At 43.0% G+C, this 17,336-nt stretch overlaps 1 protein-coding gene across 2 annotated transcripts in view; it reads right to left on the bottom strand.

The window, feature by feature from the left end:
- LOC140536725 (roundabout homolog 1-like) overlaps positions 1–17,336 on the bottom strand; it is a 269,345-nt gene continuing 252,009 nt past the window's right edge. For both annotated transcript variants that reach the window (XM_072658699.1, XM_072658700.1), the window contains 12 exons: positions 14,967–14,993; positions 14,158–14,200; positions 11,646–11,800; positions 8,064–8,426; positions 7,784–7,900; positions 7,056–7,200; positions 6,727–6,966; positions 5,509–6,005; positions 3,753–3,932; positions 3,323–3,568; positions 2,659–2,864; positions 1–1,606 (listed from right to left, as the gene is read on the bottom strand). In XM_072658699.1, the coding sequence (XP_072514800.1) occupies positions 1,592–1,606; positions 2,659–2,864; positions 3,323–3,568; positions 3,753–3,932; positions 5,509–6,005; positions 6,727–6,966; positions 7,056–7,200; positions 7,784–7,900; positions 8,064–8,426; positions 11,646–11,800; positions 14,158–14,200; positions 14,967–14,993 (2,234 nt within the window). In that variant the 3' untranslated portion in view covers positions 1–1,591. The remainder of the gene's footprint in view (positions 1,607–2,658; positions 2,865–3,322; positions 3,569–3,752; positions 3,933–5,508; positions 6,006–6,726; positions 6,967–7,055; positions 7,201–7,783; positions 7,901–8,063; positions 8,427–11,645; positions 11,801–14,157; positions 14,201–14,966; positions 14,994–17,336) is intronic.

Here is a 17,336-nt window from a genome sequence, read left to right as displayed (position 1 = left end):
TGGCATTTGAAAAATGTTTTAATAATAAATAAGGTGGGAAATGACAATGTTTCATTTTATTCTAAATATGAGCTCATCAGTCATGAAAAGTTGGCTGACAATTTAAAGCAGTTGTACTTTATCTTAACATAGTAAACACCAAACAATGAGGGACAGCACAAGTTTTTTTTTCCTCAAAGAACATTCTCACACACATTGTTCATTAATTTGAAAAATAAAGAAAAATAAGGTACTGCAATAGCATGGGTCCAAACCGTAGAAGCAGCCGTGTGCTAGAAGAGCACTGCAGTGCTCCGGAATACCAAAAGGAAATTCCTCGTTTCAGGTTTTTCTTGACTTCCGATCCCTTAATGAAGTCCTCCTTTACTCCTGTCCAGCACAGACAGAGCCAAGGCCAACGGCTTGACTGATGAAGTCCAAAAGACTCGCTGTTTGGCTGTGGCAGACATTCATATCATTACAACAACAGTGCACAGCTTGCTGTGGGATCGTCACTCCTCAACACGAAATGGAAAGGACGCTCCGAATCCGAGCCTTCTAAATCTAGAAAGATATTGCCCATTGCACATTTTCTTGTTTCACCCTCATTTAAGTGCATTCGTCTCATCATCAAATGTAACATATGGGTTATGAGATGACAAATTGCTACTCCATGGTCTATCCCTGTTCGGGTAACGTGATTACATGTATTTTTGTTTTTTTGTTAGTTTTTTTTTGCACAACACCTTAAATGGAAAGAGCCGTCCGATTTTCCATCCTGTTCATTTGCAGAAATAAAAACGAATCAAATAAGCCTATATCCTCTCATCCGAACTCATCCTCACAATGCTTAACAAGACGCCATTTTCACCATATAAACGTGGAACGCTTCATACATAAGAATGGTTTAAAATAAAAAGGTTAGGGATTGTGCTTTTGAAACCAAAGTTAAAATAATAAAAAAAGTAAAAAATAATCATTAACATTAACATCAATAACAAAAGGACAACAGTGCATTATAAAACAAATCCTATGGCAGCACTTCTTTCAATGATTCAATGATTTGGTAAAATTTACAATAGTGACCCTCGTGACCCAACATTTCATTCGCAGGAAAGAAGTCTAGAGCGCGGTGAGAGGGAAGACCATATTGACCATCCTGAAGTTCTGGATCACAGTAGAAGAGAGAAGTAAACTTCTGTCTGTACTGATGGCCCACTGATAGTCCACTGCTCCCACGCACAGTTCCCATCACCCTCACAGAGCAGCGCATTCGGCGCCAAGGATGCCCGCTGTGAGAACATACACGCTCTCCACAAACTCATATCAAGTCAAAGGGGCTTTAAAGCAGAAAGAATCACCACCTACTCCAGAAAGCAAACCCCTCAAATGCATCACCCCGTTTCCTCACTCTGGAAAGATTAAATATTGCAACAGATAAAAAAAAGGTAACATTACACATTGGTCAGTTGTTATTTTTCCTTTAACAACAGATCAGATCATTTACATAACTGTGAATGACTGTAGATGGTCTGAATTGTGTATGGTCCACTGCTGTTAGATGAGTTTTCACTCTGCCATCAGGATCCTTTCTCTCGTCCTGACGGGACCTTCAGCTCTCCAGGAGCTGTGGATAGAAAGAGTGGGAAGATGTATGACTGAAGGTGCCTAAGCCATAAAACCTTGTATCTTTCTTGTATTGTATGAACTTTAGGACCTTACACCAAGGTCAGTTAACCTACTGAACTACACTGCACTCAATGCTAAGCAGAATTGAAGGTAAATAGAAGTTGCCTTCAGGATTCAGTTAATGTTAGCAGATGTTAGCAGATGTTTTCTACTTTTTTTCTACTACCCCGCAGGAAATGTAACTTCTTTTGTGACATTTTCTTACAAGACAACAGAGACCATCCTCAAAGCAACAGAGCTAGTTCTGAGTGCAGGAAGAATAAATCGAAATAACTATTGTGATGGTAATATAAATGATGGGAAGAGCATAAAGCACTGCAGTAATGTATGCTAATCTGAACCGTACTCCAGTTATCAGGTTTATTACCACACTGGGGCCATAGTGGAAAAAGCAGACATTTTCCGGAAGTTGAACTGGGAATTTTGGTTGCTCATGAGGTAGAGGGTACCTGACTATAATGGCTGATGTTCTATTACATGTTGGGGAAATCAAGTCCAGTCTTATTAAATCCAGCAAAACAGTCTTCCTATAACAGCACCCTTGATGCTAAATGTCATTAGTGAGCTTTCTCTAGAAATCGACATAAAATATTACTGGGGTAAGTTATTGGGCCTTTTTAGAAGTACTATACACTGTATCACCAAATGTTTGTGAACACTCTGTCTGCCTGCCCCTGTTCTGTCATGTCTGCCTCTGTTTTCTGTTGCCATGGCTCTGTTTGTGTCTTGTCAATTCTAGCTCCACCCGTTCATTAGTGTCTCCACCTGTGTAGCCACGCCCCCTTGTTAGTCCCAGGTGTTCCTTGTGAGTCCCTTGTTATCCTCTGTATAAGTACGCCTTTGTTTCAGTCTTCCTTTGGCTGGTCTTGTGTGCGCACAAAAATGGTTATGGGCCAGTGTTTGCGTTCATGCCAGTTTATGGTACTTTTGGGCATATAGTGTGCCAGCAATTATAATGAATGCATTTCAGGGTTTCAGATTATCACATACCTCTAACTCTTCTTCCTGGTGGGAGAAGGCTACCAAGTTGGATAGCCCTGTTTCAATAGGGTTTCTGCGGCTCCCTGGGGCCACTTCCCCCCGCCGTCGCCCCCCAGAGCCCCGGGACGAGACAGAGCTGGAAGAGCTAGGAGCCTCTTTGTGGCTCTGTGCTGCAGGGAAGGAGGGCCGGTTGTATGGAGGAATATCCTCTGCAGCTGCAGATACAAGAAGGAAAAAGGAGTTAATGTGAGCTGGATTTTTGAGTCTCATGTGCCATTGGATGACTGGAAGAAGACTTCCACACATTAACTACATCAGTCTCTCGCTGCATCTGTATTTGTAGGTACATGAAGAAATTTTGTATCTGTTTTCATTTCTTGATTAGACTTAGCTTTTGTGTTCAAACTACAAACATCACATGGGCTTATGCATTCCTGATATTCTCAGAAGGTGGTTGGAATAATGAGAAATACTGGACCATATTCCCATCTGTACTTAGTTCTGTCCACATGTGAACAGAAAATACTTACAAAGTCATAGCTTTAATGTACCTAACATGATCCCTGTCCTTTACCCCACTATGATTAAAGCTTAGGAAACGTGTCAAACTCTGGTTGCTACTTGAAGGAACGTCCCTGTGCAACAATTCAGGTTACATTACCCGATTATTTACCTGCATGCTGGCGTGCTTTGCTTCCGCCGCCTTTTCCTCCATGTGGATTCCGGTGCCTGTCATGGTCTCCTCGCCGATCAGCTGACCCCTCTCTTGTCCGATAGCCTCCTGCACTTCCTCTCCTATCTCTGGCCTCTCCACAGCCCATCCTGGGCAGCGTGGCACCCCTCTCTTCGTAGCTACACCTGGAACCGTGGCTGGGAGACTTCAGTCCAGCTGAGGAAGGGCTCAAGGGCATTAATGGGTCTGTGGGAAAGAGCAAGAAAACATCTAAGAGCTACATACCAACTGATCCAGATTAAAGAGTAGAAATAAGTTATTAATTAAACTGTTTAGGTCTAATCTCCTTCCTGAAATTAAGTTCAAAGGAGTCTAATGACATTCACAGAACACAACGCATTCAAGTCACAACACATCCAAGCATTTTTACCATCTGTGTATTCCTCCGGTTGCTGCTGCTGCTGCTGCTGCTGCTGCTGCTGCTGGGTCTGGTGATTAGCTGTGTGGTGCTTGTGTCTTTTATGTGGCTTCCTCTGCATCACTGCAGTGCTCATGTTGCTGTCTGTGGACACTGGGCTACTAGGGCGGTGGCCAATGTGGTATTTCTGACCTTAAAATAGGAAAAGATATTGCACATCAGTCTACAGGATCTCAGAAGAAATGGCCCAAAACAATAATTTTGTCTAGCCCTTCTATATAAACACACTCTTCACTTCATCAAAGCATTGAGTACTAGTTCTGACCACTTTATCACAGAACCTATCAAAGAACTTGCTCTTAGTCATTCCCTATTCTCTTCCATAAACATAAAACTTCTAGTCCAAACACTAGCTACACAGGCAATGGTCTGGTTTATAGACTTAGCTCTATGGCAGCACACCTGTTCTCAGTTTGCCATTAGCTCTGTTATCTAAGCCTCAGACTTCACTCAGTCTTAAGGCCTGTTGGTTTACAAGCTGTGTCTCAAATTCAAGGATGCAGCTGTGGAAGACCACATACATCAGTCTTAATGCCACTGAAGGCCGTCCCCTTTTGTAGAATCCCTCAAATATGGCCAAGAAATTTACCCTTCGTTTCAGAGGACTCAAAAGGACTCAACTGGAGTATCCTTCTAGACTTTCAGGCAGTCACAGTCCCTCACACAAAGTGCAAAACCTTTTAAAAACAGCTGCAAGATGTGGGTTTGTAGAAATGGGTAGAAATGCTATAAACAAACATTTTAATAGTGTTTTCAATTTGTCACACTGTTTACTTAATATGCTGTGATGTGTCACTACAGCCTGTTCAGACCAAGTGCTGAAGAGGAGGCTCTGAGGCTTTGCATCACTGCTAGTAAGTCTCTTGTACCTCGGCTTGACTTTGGGACACAACTCTTCATTCATTCATTTTCCTTGTTTGACCTTTGCTTGTCTCTGTGTTTAGTTTACTGATTTCACTGCAGTGTTTGTGTTCTTGTGGATAATATGGGATTTGATCTAGACTGTCTGAGATTCTGTTAATCCTCAGAATATCAAAATAAACCTGCCTGTGGATCTTGTTTTGTCTACGAGTCTTGTGTTGTGCTAGTGAATGTGTTTTTTGTTGTAATGCAATAGCAAGAAGCATTAATCACTGTATAAACAACATGATTAGTTTAACACTGCTACACACAGCTGTGGCAGTCCTTTTTGTGCTCAATTGATTCATTTCATAGAATAAATACATTTTTCACAATGTTGTGAAAACACAAAAAAACTCTGTGATGGAGGAGAATTTGATGAAGTGGAATATTTCAGGCCAATAGCAAATTCCATGATGTTTTTGGGAATACTGCAAAAAAAAACTTGCTACTTCTTGGTCAAGGTCATTCTTGGTCTTGGTCATGACAGGGCACCAGTCCATCGCAGGGTACCACACACCCATTCATTTACACCTAGGGGCAATTTAACATGGCCAGTTCACCTATCATGTATGTTTTTGGAGGTGGGAAGAAAACTGGAGTACCTGGTATGTAACCCACATGGGCACAAAGAAAAACACACTAAAATCCTTCATCTTTTTCTATTGCGTGGCGTGTGTTCAGCAGATATCTGTGTCCAATACAAGGTTTAAATGTCCCTCTAGTGACTAGACTGAAAATCTTCTGCTAGTCCCAATGGCCTCTCCATCCCTGCAATATACCCTTCCACCAATGGCCCGCCACTTACCCCCTCCTGCGAGGTCCACAGGCCCTGGGTAATGGGCCACTCTCAGGCCGGCGTACTCGGCTGCTGTGGCGACAGCCTGGGCGAAGTCAGCGTCAGTGAAAAAGGAGCCGTCGGAGGAACTGATGGCACTGGAGCGGCCAGATGAGGCGTTGTCTTCCTCTGAGGCCGAGCCCCAGCCGTTGATCATGGAACCAGTAACAGAGCTCTCTAGGTCGCCAGTGCTGGAGGCAGGGGTCTGCTCCAGACCTCTGTGCAGCTGCAGCCGACGGGAGAGAGGAACCTGCTGCTGCTGCTGGCTCTGCTGCTGAGGCTGGTACTGTGAGCCTGGGTTCTGCTGGTATTGGCGCTGGGCCGATTCTCCATCTGTCTGATCACCCTCTTCATCACCCTCTAACTCCAGAGCCCCACCGTCAAGCGCTAAGGGGCCAGAGATGTAGCCATAAGTGTGTGTGGGCGAGAGGGGCCTCGGGGGAGGAGGGGGGCTGGCTGTGTGTCGTCTGAGGGGGGGGACACAAAATTCATCATTACAGACAGCAGAGTTTAACGGGACAAAATAATTTTATTATGTTTCCCTTCAAATGTAGCTATGTGTCTGAAGTTTGCTTCTTTGGAGCTATAAATCTAATGGAGCTAAGTCGCCAAGAAGCACTAATAAGTACTGAGCTAACTGCTTGCCTAAAAGGTATTTGTCTACTGCATAGCTTAAGAAGTAGCCGTTTGAATTGTGCCTGTACTTTTTGTCCACTTTGTCAACAGCCAGTTTGGTTTAAGTATCTATAACTGGTAGCTATATACTTGTAGCAGTTGGTGTAGCATGGTGGGTATCAACACTGCCTGCAGATAAGGTTGGACGGATGCATGCAATGGACTTGGCAGACTTGGGCCTGGGGCCACAGCATCAAAATACATCCTTAGGCAAGACTCCTACATTAGCACACCTAACATGTAGCATGTAACATGATTCCTAATGTGGGTTGCTCTGGATAAGAGCTTAGGCGTAAGAGAAAATGTCGTAAGTGGAAATGTAAATGTTCATCAGTCTTGTACCTGAAAAACTAAAGCAAAAATCTGATTTTAGGTAATAGAAAAATAAGAAACATAAAACAAAGAAATATCACACATTAATTCAGATTTTTGGAAACATCTGCCAATTTTCATAAACGCAGAGGAGTAATAGTAACAGCTTGTGTGCATTACCAGGTGTTGTAAGAACACTACCTGCGCTCGTCTTGGCTGTTGTGTAGTCCTGGGTGAATATCTCCCTGAGGGGAGGGGGTGAGTGTGGCTGTGGATTGGTGACTGTAGGACATCCCAGCAGGGGAAGAGGCTGCCCCTCTGACTGGCGGCGTGGGGCACCTGTCCAAACTCTCCTGCCCTTCCTCCTCCTCTTCCTCCATCTCACCTTGGTGCAGGTACATGCGGCTCTGAAGCATTGGGCACTGGGGGTCTGGATCAAAACTAACCACAGAAACGTTCTGCATTAGGAAATGTTATTGGTTTAGACCCTACAGGAAGTGTGTGAATATTCAGAGTGTGTGCATGCTTACTTCTTGTCCATGGGCTGTAGGTAGTCCTCACAGCTGCGGCTGGGTGGGGGATTTAGAGGGGGAGGGGGTAGTGGCTCGGCCCAGTTCACTGCGTTCTGTTTGGCTAGTTTCGGCGTGCGTGTCCCTTTTTTATAATTTTGACTCCCTGAAAGGGGAAAAAGATTAAGAGACTCCAATACTGCACTTTTTAAAGTTACTTTCATAATAATAGAAGGATTTTGTTCTTCTTTCAGTCATGTCTAATTCCAAAAGCGGAAAACTTCTCCTTAACTGCAGTACAGGCAAGAGTGAATGGTCAACGGGGGGGTAAATCAATGACCACTAAAAAAATAATCCTTAAGGAAATGATCTGATGCATCATGAAATCTCAGATAATCACAACTCAATTTCTTTCTTTTGTTTTAAATCAGAAGAAGGTCATAAAATGCACTACATACTTTATTGAATATTGTAATATTTGGTTATAACATTCCAAAATATAAAATCACTCCTCTATTGGACACAGACTAAGAGCAAGCCTGGTAGACAATGCTGTAGCTCCTAAACAACTGTTCAAGTGCCACCCAATGCAGCCTTTCATACTAAGCCAATATCCCTTGTTCTCCCACCCAGGATTTACACCAAATAACGCTTAGAGTCCTTTACTACTGTGACAAAAAAAAGAGCTGACAGTTGAATGACAGTCCTGAACATCCCCATGATGTGTGATGGTGTGAGTGCAGGCCTACCCGAGGTGCTGTTGCTGCCTCTGTCGGAGCTGTGGTAGGACCCTGCTGAGCTGTGCTCATTTGCCTGGTTATAGGGGATGGTTGGAGGCAGGTTGACCTCGCCCCCTCTGTAATGATCTGAAGGAGGAGAAAAGTAGTTTCAAACACAAAATAGCACCCTCAAGCCCTTCAGCATGAAAAAACATTCTTTAACATATTTTGCCACAAGGATGCGACCTGTTCTCACATCTGAACACAACAGTAAGCACTGTCCCCATATGGATTTTTAAGACATACTAACTTTTGTTCAGTCTGTTTTGCTCCATGATGTTAAACTGCATCTGTGATGTCATCTCCGGGGGTTTCGGTTGCTGGGGTTTCCAGCGCTTGTCATTGAAATCCCCAGGCCCTGCCCCTGGCCCCGCCCCGCTGTTCTTGCTCATGATGTTTGACTGGATGAGCTGGGTGGTGGCGTAAGGTGTAGGCTCATATGGTGTAGGTGGACCACCTCCAGGACCCATGTAGCATATACTGGAGCTATTGAAGGTCTTCATCTCGTTGAGTTTGTTGGACAGGTCAACGTCGCTGTAGACGGCTGAGTCTGAGCCCATCATCACCCCCTGCTTATTATCCAGCTGACTGTTGTAGTTGGCGATGCAATCAGCTGAGGAAACAGAAGGGAAGCCAGCATACGGTGAGTATGAACAACTGAGGATTCACGGAGATCACATCTTAAACAGGAAGAAGCCAAAGCTGCCTGATTTCACAATTTACTATGCTGACTAATATCTACTATAACCAAGAGAAGAACCACTGTAGAATGGGACGCACTGGGGCAGCAGCACATGAGCTTAACAATGCCCAGTGTCAAACTTTGACTAGAAGGGTATAAAGTCCCCTTGCACTGGACTGTGGAGCAATGGAAGATGTCTTGGGAAGGATGTTGGTGTTCAGTGGAGATCTTGGGAATGATGGAGCTCCACTCAATACTTTCAGGATCTAATATCAGCACCTGGTTTTCTAAACCCTCACTGAAATGCTCCAACTTCTAGTGTAAAGCCTTCACAGAACAGCAGAGGCTTAATTCGAGAAGAAACGTTACATAAGTAAGTGTCTACAAATGTTCAAACATAGACCAGACTGTAGCATGTCATTTTCTACAAAGCATGTCTTCAGTATATCTGTATGTGTATTCCAGGCTTTAAGGTTCAGTGTGAGTTAGTGTCTTGGGTGGAGGTGATGCGTCTGTGGTGATTGTTGTCATCTCCTGCAGTGGAAACTGAAATTTTGTCACAGTAAAACTTTTATGAATCTGAGCCAGCACATATGTGCAGGGCGAAGAAGGCCACAGTCAAGGACACATTTGTCCACAGAGTACACAAACAAGGATGGATGCAAGTTTTCTACCTGGGCCGGCCAATTGATCTGAGCATCTAAGCCAACACTCCAGAGCACCCATTAAATGAGGGCCGTTTTACTGCAGGAAACCAATTAGACTGATGCTGGTTTAGTGTCTTCCGCAGTGTCTCCGTACAGCAGAACTTGCTGCAGTAGGCCTATTGAGAAGCACTAAAGGAGGCATCTTTTCAAGTTCTCTTATAGTCTAGAAGTATATAATTATACATCATACAGAACAATCAGACTTCCTTAACTATTATTTAATCACAGCTGGATATAGAGCAGGGCCCTTCTTTTTAAGGGAGACATGCAGCTTTGGGTTAACGAACTTGCTCAGAGGTGCAACAGAGGGGTTAAAAGATATGCATCATGCCAGTCAGAAGTTTAGACACAGCTATCCAAAGCTTTTTTAATTTTGACTGTTTTTCTACACATTTTAGAAAAACAGAAAAGAGATAAAAACTATGAAAGGCCAATGGAGACACATGTCAAATCAGGTACTGTATATCCAAACTTTTGACTTGCTCTGTGCTTTAAAACTGCAAAATGCAACTCCAAAATGTACTAAAAACTGGCATTGAAGATCTATATCTGAATCCCCTCCAGAACCTTAATCAACCTTAAACAATTCTTTAAAGCACCAAGCTGTGGAAACAAGCTGTGAATGTGAAGAACCTAGCTAAAGAACCTCCACATAATGCAAGAATATATACAAATTAAAGAATCCCAGTTCCCTAGAACCTTAAGTCCCAGACAAGAACCATTCAGAAACCGTATTTCTCTGGAATTCAGCCATTCTAGCCTAATCTAGGCCCTGCACTGTAATCACTGGAAGTTATCTGAAGTCAGTCTCACTGCTTGGGCACTGTGCCTTAATGTTGGGACCCCCCCTCCGGGCCTCCATTTGAATAAACTGGGCCATGGTCAGCAAGTAAACGTTTCATGACAAATGTGCCACATCTGGGTTGAACGCTAAAAGCCGGCTGGCATTCCTTTCAGGCATGTCTGCTCCAGTGCTCCAGAGGGGAACGGCAGATATGTCACCAGCAGCAGGTGATCTATTTGAGCTCTTTAGCTCAAACAAAAGGGGCCTGTGCTGCCTAGTCTTTTCACATGACATTGTTCTACATATCCTCCAACACTGCTTGAAAGATTCATGTGTTCAAGACGTCAGTGATTGATTTGCTTTGGAATCGCTGGCAGAAAAAAAACTAATTGTGCAACAAAACACAAACAATTTCCTGTGCCTCGTTCAATCCAAAACTGCCACGAGGTGCTGATTAAAACACTATTTTCTAAACCACAGAGAAAAAGCCTTGCTCTCTAAATAGGGAACCAAGAAGCTGTGTTTTCTTTTCTATCTTCCCAGCATAAATCAGCTCTGCTTTTTCTGTGTCTTGTGGTCCAGCTTATTCGTTCTCTTTTATTCCAACTCCGGATGTGTTGGTCTTAATTTTCTCATTTCATGAGCGCTTTCCTCAACATTTTTTCCCCGCACACAACTCATCTTCTCACCTATTTCATCTGGTCACACTTGTTTGCAAACCTTATGAGCTAAGAGAGTATCTGAGCTAGCACAGAAGCTCTTTACACACATTGTACCGCTTTAGAAAGCTGATGCAGGATATGGAAACACAAATTGCTGATAGTATTTGTTTTTTTTTTCCTTCACCACCAGCAGATTGTTTTAAAGGTTGTAACAGACATATTATAAAAAGGTCCATTGGAAACCTTTTTTGAGAGAAAAGGGTGTTTTGACGCATATACTGAGTGCCATGTGACCAATTTCCTTTATGTTATTCTTACAGCAAACACAAAGCCTGTGTCCCAAACTGAACACAAGCACACTAAACAGTGCACCAACATTAAAAGTGCATTACATGCAGTGAGTTAAGCTATAGCGGAGCAGTATTTTGAACCAAGGAGGAGACCAGAGTTTTAAAAAGGAATGCTGACACTTTTCAGGTCCTTCAAAAAGAGAGAGAGAGAGCGAGAGAGAGAGTGAGAGAGAGAGAGAGAGAGACAGAGAGAGAAAAGGCTGTAACCGGTCAGAGAAATGGGATCTCTAGGGCTCAGAGTAGCTCAGTGGTCTAATGCGCTACCACTGTGACCCAGGGGGTTGTAAGAACGAATCCTGAGCCATGCCGCTTTGCCATTCGAGAGAGTCAGAGAGAGCACAATTGGCCGTGCTCTCTCTGGGTGGACAGAAGCAGTGTCCGGCTTCGCATGTATCAGAGGAGACGTGTTAGGTCCTTACACTCTTAGTGCCGGGAGCATTGCAAGTGCTAGGGGGAGCTACAAATGGGTGGGTCAATTGGCAGTACCAAACTGGGAGAAAAAAGGGAAAAAATAGATGGGATCTCTCACTCAGATGATGGGCAGAAAATAAACTAAAACACACAGAAAGTCCTGATCAGTAGATAATAGAGAAGTCATGAAAGCCAACGGTACAGATGTATGATGCCGATTTAATTACCGCTCTTACCTGGGCGGCTATAGGTGGTGAGGTTGCTGTCGCTCGTACCGTTGCCCCCGTTACAGCAGTTGATGCTACAGTCTTTGTGATTGGCACAGGCATTTGGCCACGAGTCTGCCAACCATGGCTGATTGGCTGTCTCTCCCATGTTCAGGAGGCCAGGCCTGCAAAATATACAACAATGGTTAACTGTAATTAAATGTAGCACAGTAAAGAGACTAGCTTTTTTAACTTAAGCACTTCACCTGAGCATCTAACATACATTGTCCACAAACATTTGGACATATTGTGTACTTAAGATAATAATACTTTACTAATTAAGATTTGAGCTTATTCCTGGACTACATTTTCCTTTTAATGAAGAATCTCCATTCAGAATGCTGTGTAATCCAGGACTAGGCTTAAACCCTGTTCAGGACACTGAATATGCAGTAATATGCAGTAATATGCAGTACGTGTATAAATATAAATATTGCAGACATCTTGTTTATCCACCACACTCTCTCAGAGACACACGCACATCATTTCTGAGGAAATAAACCAACATTGACACGATACAGTACGCAGAAAAGATTTAAAGGAGACGATTCATAATGCAGCTCCTCTAAATCAATAAATCATCGGACTCTGTATGACTTCTTTGAGGTGACTTCATCAGCCCAGCTCCAGGGGCAATGACAAAGGGGCCAAGCATCAAACAACACCATCCTGAAACTTATGTTCCTGACACCCCACTGAGCAGCATAAATCTTTAACTGGCAGCAGAATGGTGAGTCCCTGACAGCACTAGCTCGGCATGCACAGAACCATGAAAAACTTCCTGCACTGAATGAGCGACTGCAGGAGATGAACTTGGCGTACACTCCTGAGTTCACTAAAGCTGCAGGTTTTCTGTCTCACTAGTTACGTGTGTGTGTGTGTGTATGTGTGTGTGTGTGGGGGGGGGTGTTCAGGTCTTCCTGTCCTATCCTTCACTTTAAAGCATAATGAGCTTGTGTTTGTTCTACTGCACAGTCATCCGCAGATTTAATTACAGGTATGCAGACGGGCATGCAAATTCAAAAACCCGTACGGGAAGGTATTACGAAAGGGAAATTGCAGCAGATCACGAATCTATGACGCAGATTCTGGTCATGCTCTTTTATATTGAATATCATTCCCGCAATAGCAATTATTGAGACCATATAATGAAAGTAAGGGTGGGGGAGACAAGGAAAGAGCTCTAACTGTTATCTTGGCTCAACATCTCCCCCTGGTGGATATTATGGGGAGAAGTTCAAGGCCCCTGTTTAATCCAATTTCACTGAAGATGCACTGGACCATATATGGTCAACATTTTGGGATCTGTATCACACAGCAATATTGATTTTTAGCCCTGGGATGAAAATACTGCAACATTCTAGTCAAATAAAGCGCATGTCATTTTCTAACAGTAGTCTTCCATGTAAGATTCCTTTTCGGGCAATTTTAACAGAGGTAAAAGGGGAAGTTGGCAGTGTAAGACCCTGTTTTAGCATCAAATGGTACTAAAGAAACATGGGTTCCATAACTTAATTAATTCCACTTAAATGTCTATAAACTTCCTCTCAGAGAACCCAATTATATACAACAGCTACTGTAAACAGGATAATGTCTGACACATTTGCAGTAGTAGGGGGCAACAGTGGCTCAGTGGCTAGAGTACTGGGTCATTGATGACAGAGTTGTGGGTTTGATACCTAGGTTCGCAAAGCTGCCACTGTAGGGTCCCTGAGCAAGGCCCTAAGCCCTCTGCTAAGGAGGCTGCCCATCACTCCAGGCATATGTGCTGACTGTCCACTGTATGTGTCTACTCACACACACTGTATATGTGTGTGTGTGTTCACTGCACAAATTAGTTAGAGGCAGAGGTCAAATTCCATCCGTGTCCAACAATTATGGTTGTCTTTGTTTTGAGAATCTTTTGGCCTAAAACTTATTCGCATATGGGGTACATCATGTATGTTGTGTGGCAAAATAGTCTCTGCAGAAAACTAAACAGCAAACAAAATATCTATTGAAGCCATGGAGGGCTGTGGTGTTTGGGAAACGTATGATCTCCTGTGTTTTGACAAGCAGGCAGTTAGACAGCAGTGCCACTCTAGAGCTGTGATGCCATATCAGAGTGGCCCTACGGCCTAAATGCCTGCCCTTCAAGAGTGTAAAGTTCAAATTGCAGCAAGGCCTCTGCACTGAATTGTCTAAAGCATCCTGGCCTGGAGACATCATGTGATAGTAGACGGGAATATAAACAGTATACAATTTGAGGGTGAGGAGTCTGAACATCTCACAAAATATGTATTGTTGACCAAACTGAGATGCAGAGCTAAAAATGTGAATCAGTAAAACTTTTGACTGAATGAACTTTACTGTACCATCAGTTGGCCTGACTTTACATTTTTACAGTGTACAGAAATGCAATCTTTACAAGTCAAATCATCTCAAATTTAGTCTAAATGTCTAATATTCTTGTTCTTATGTTTTAAGAAAACTCATTTCATACCTTCCAGCACTGCACACAGCCTCTCCTCCACGCTGATAGGCCACTATAGAAGGAGAGAACACACACATGATTCACACTGTCGTACAAAACTATCACAAACCATAAGCCACAGGGACATGCCATCTCATGCTCCTAGATCCCTATTCCCCACTACTAATGCAAAGAGAATGCTCATCCCTTTTATGACTCATGTCACCCACCTACACTCACAATCAGCAGTGATGTTCACCTGTAAGAGCAGGCAAACAACATCTGGGAAAGGCAGAGGAGCGTGCTCTGATACAGCAGACCCGGGGGCTGGTGTATGCCAATTGTGAGGAGAATTAAAGTTCAAACGCATCCTAATCAGCGTGTGATTAGTCACTGGGACCACATGCTAGGAGCCCAGCCCTTCGTGGCGACAGCACAAGGGGGCAGCTTGGGTCTGCGGTTAAGGGAGTGCTGAGGGCATGCAAGGATATGCTGAAGCAGTTCGGAGCACCGCAATCATTCCTCTAAACACACACACACAAATGCGTGCATACACACACACAAAATCAAGATCCTGTCATTTTAACCGCCACAAACATCTCAGGCATGCCAGCAACTAGATAGGGCATGGAAAGCATCTAAGTGGTCTCTGAAAGATGTCGCTCAAAAACGTAACATATCGTTACTGTAAAAAAGACACTAAGCATTGAGCATTTGAGCTGGAGGCTGGAGATACATGTTTTTTCTTGAAAAGCAACAATATATTTTCTTAATAAATTGCAAGATTTATTTTGACAACAGCAGAAACTGAATGTGAAGGTGATGAAAGGTATGCATACCTGTTGTAGTGAAGGTAAAGGATGGAACTGCAGAGGGAGAGAGAGAGAGAGATAGAGTGAGTTAAATAAATAATGTATGTTGCAAAGATTAGATTTCCTAAGGACAAGAAACTGTAAAGGTTATAGTACAAAGGATAAAGGTATTGGGACACCTGCTCATTTATTTCAAGTAAAATATTAGAGTAATCAAGTATTTTTAAAAAATTGTTTATCCTGCATTTGTAGGAGGAACGGTCTCTGCTGTCCAGAGAATACCTTTTTACTAGATTTAGGAGCATTGCTGTGAGGATTTGATTGCATTCAGGACAGCAACTTTGGTGTGTTCAGGATGCTAAATGATGATTACCACTCCACCTTATCCCAAAGGTATTGTATGGGGCACCATCATTCCAAAGAAAAAAGGTCCACTGCTCCACGGCTCCCTTTAAACCCCTCTAGCCTGACATTAGGCATGATGCCAATAGGTTCATGTGTATCTGCTCTAAAGAGTCTTATTCTACTGGCAATACTTCTCTACTTCTAGTTGTTTGTGCATTGCATGCACATCTGTGTCAGCAATGGGTGCAACTTCAAATAGCTGAATGCATTGATTAGAAGGGATGTCCACAAACATTTGGAAATATAGTGGAAGTGGCTGGGAGTTGGCACACAGAAATTCAGAATATAGAATTCTCCAATTTACACCAGGCAGATCATTTAATTTCAGACAAAATATGATTTTTAGTCTAATTGTTTAAATATAATGCTGACTTCTATAATGATCAGTGCAATGTCTGGGTACCCCATTCAACAAAATCACATTTTTCAAGTAAAAAAATATCTCAGCATCCACAGATAGTGATATTATAAAAAAGCATCAGCTCAGCATCAGCCCTTAGCTTCCATATCAGCACAGCCTTATGCAATATAATCAATACTAGTTTCTATATGTTTAAAAAGGGCCAGAAAACATACATTTAGCCCCAAAATGAGTGTACTCAATACACCCCTATTAAACAACTGAAGCATATGAATGTTTGTGAAAGTGACTATTTGAAGTGAATGGGCCAATTCTGAACAGCTTCCGAGCTGAAGGAGGGGACTACAGTTACAATCAGGCTGAGAAGTGAGTTAGTGTTACAGCTGCATCACTCTGACTCTACTCATACACCCAATCCTCAGTTCCAATTGCCTGACACAAGAGCAGATCATCAACACACACACACACACCCAAATGTCAGCTGCTGAATGTCAGTGGCGTCTCTGGCGCGCTACTCCTCTGATCATCAGGCTTTTTGAGCTCGGGGAGAAAGATTACCCTAACACTTTTTTTCCTGCATGTTATCAGTTTAGCTGTCTGCCTTGATTCCAGGATGAAAGCGGGTGACACCAACCGTGCCAGGCAGTAGCGGAGGAGGAAGAATATGATGGAGGCCAGTGAAAGACATGAAATTATCATGGTGACACCACGACACAGTCTGATCTTTGTAACCCTTGGCTCAGCGTGAGCTCCAGCTTCTGACTGCACCTCACACAGCACTGTGCAAACTGCAGCCTGTTTAGGCTCTACCAACTGCAGGGTGAAAGAGCCATGTGTTGGTTTCTTCATATAGATGTTTTTGGTGAGAATTCTGGGAAGTAAAGCTTCAGCTTCCTAGAATATATTGACAACCTATCACAGCACAGCTCATTTTTCTATAAGCCTATTTCTCATAATGAACTAGAGATGGCACAAAACTTTGTTTTCCCTAATGTCAATATTGAAATATTAGTATCATCGGATTCCAATGTGATAGTTTTCCTGTAATAACTTCTAAGCTGTTTTTAATTGAAGCACTTTGCACTAAAAACTACTCAAACACTCTAGATACACAGCTAACAACATCACACTTCAGGGTAGGTTTGTCTCAGATTCAATCTCATTTTTGGCTCAATACCCTGAACTGATTAAATTGCTGCATCTCAATGCAGTTTTAACAGCTGTCCCTTAAAAAGAATGTAAACGGCTCTGAAATTAGCTGTGGCCTAAAGGTTAGGACACTGGGATTGGAATCGGATGGCTAACAGTTCAATCCCCAGGACTGGCAGAAAATAGGGTCTGGGGGAGTGAAGGAACAGAGCTTTCTACTCCTACAACACATTCCATTAGCATAGATGAAGTGGGAGGAACTCTGAACTTTGGTTCAGGTGGCTTCTGCTTTAGGGACTGAGAGTTGAAGGTAGGTGATGGGGTGGTAATTGGGTAAAACAATTGTGAGAAAAACCACAGTGCGTTCACTGACTATGAACATGGAAGGGAGAGATGGGCGTTTATAGGAAGATGTTTCTTCTCAAGTCTTAAGTTATAAGAGGGACCCTATTGAAGTCAATCCTAAAATAAGAAGCTGATGT

The sequence above is a fragment of the Salminus brasiliensis genome, chromosome 16 (assembly GCF_030463535.1).
Source record: "Salminus brasiliensis chromosome 16, fSalBra1.hap2, whole genome shotgun sequence".
Lineage (NCBI taxonomy): Eukaryota > Metazoa > Chordata > Actinopteri > Characiformes > Bryconidae > Salminus > Salminus brasiliensis.
The sequence above is the reverse complement of the archived record's forward strand: the minus strand, read 5'-3'. Positions and strand labels throughout refer to the sequence as shown.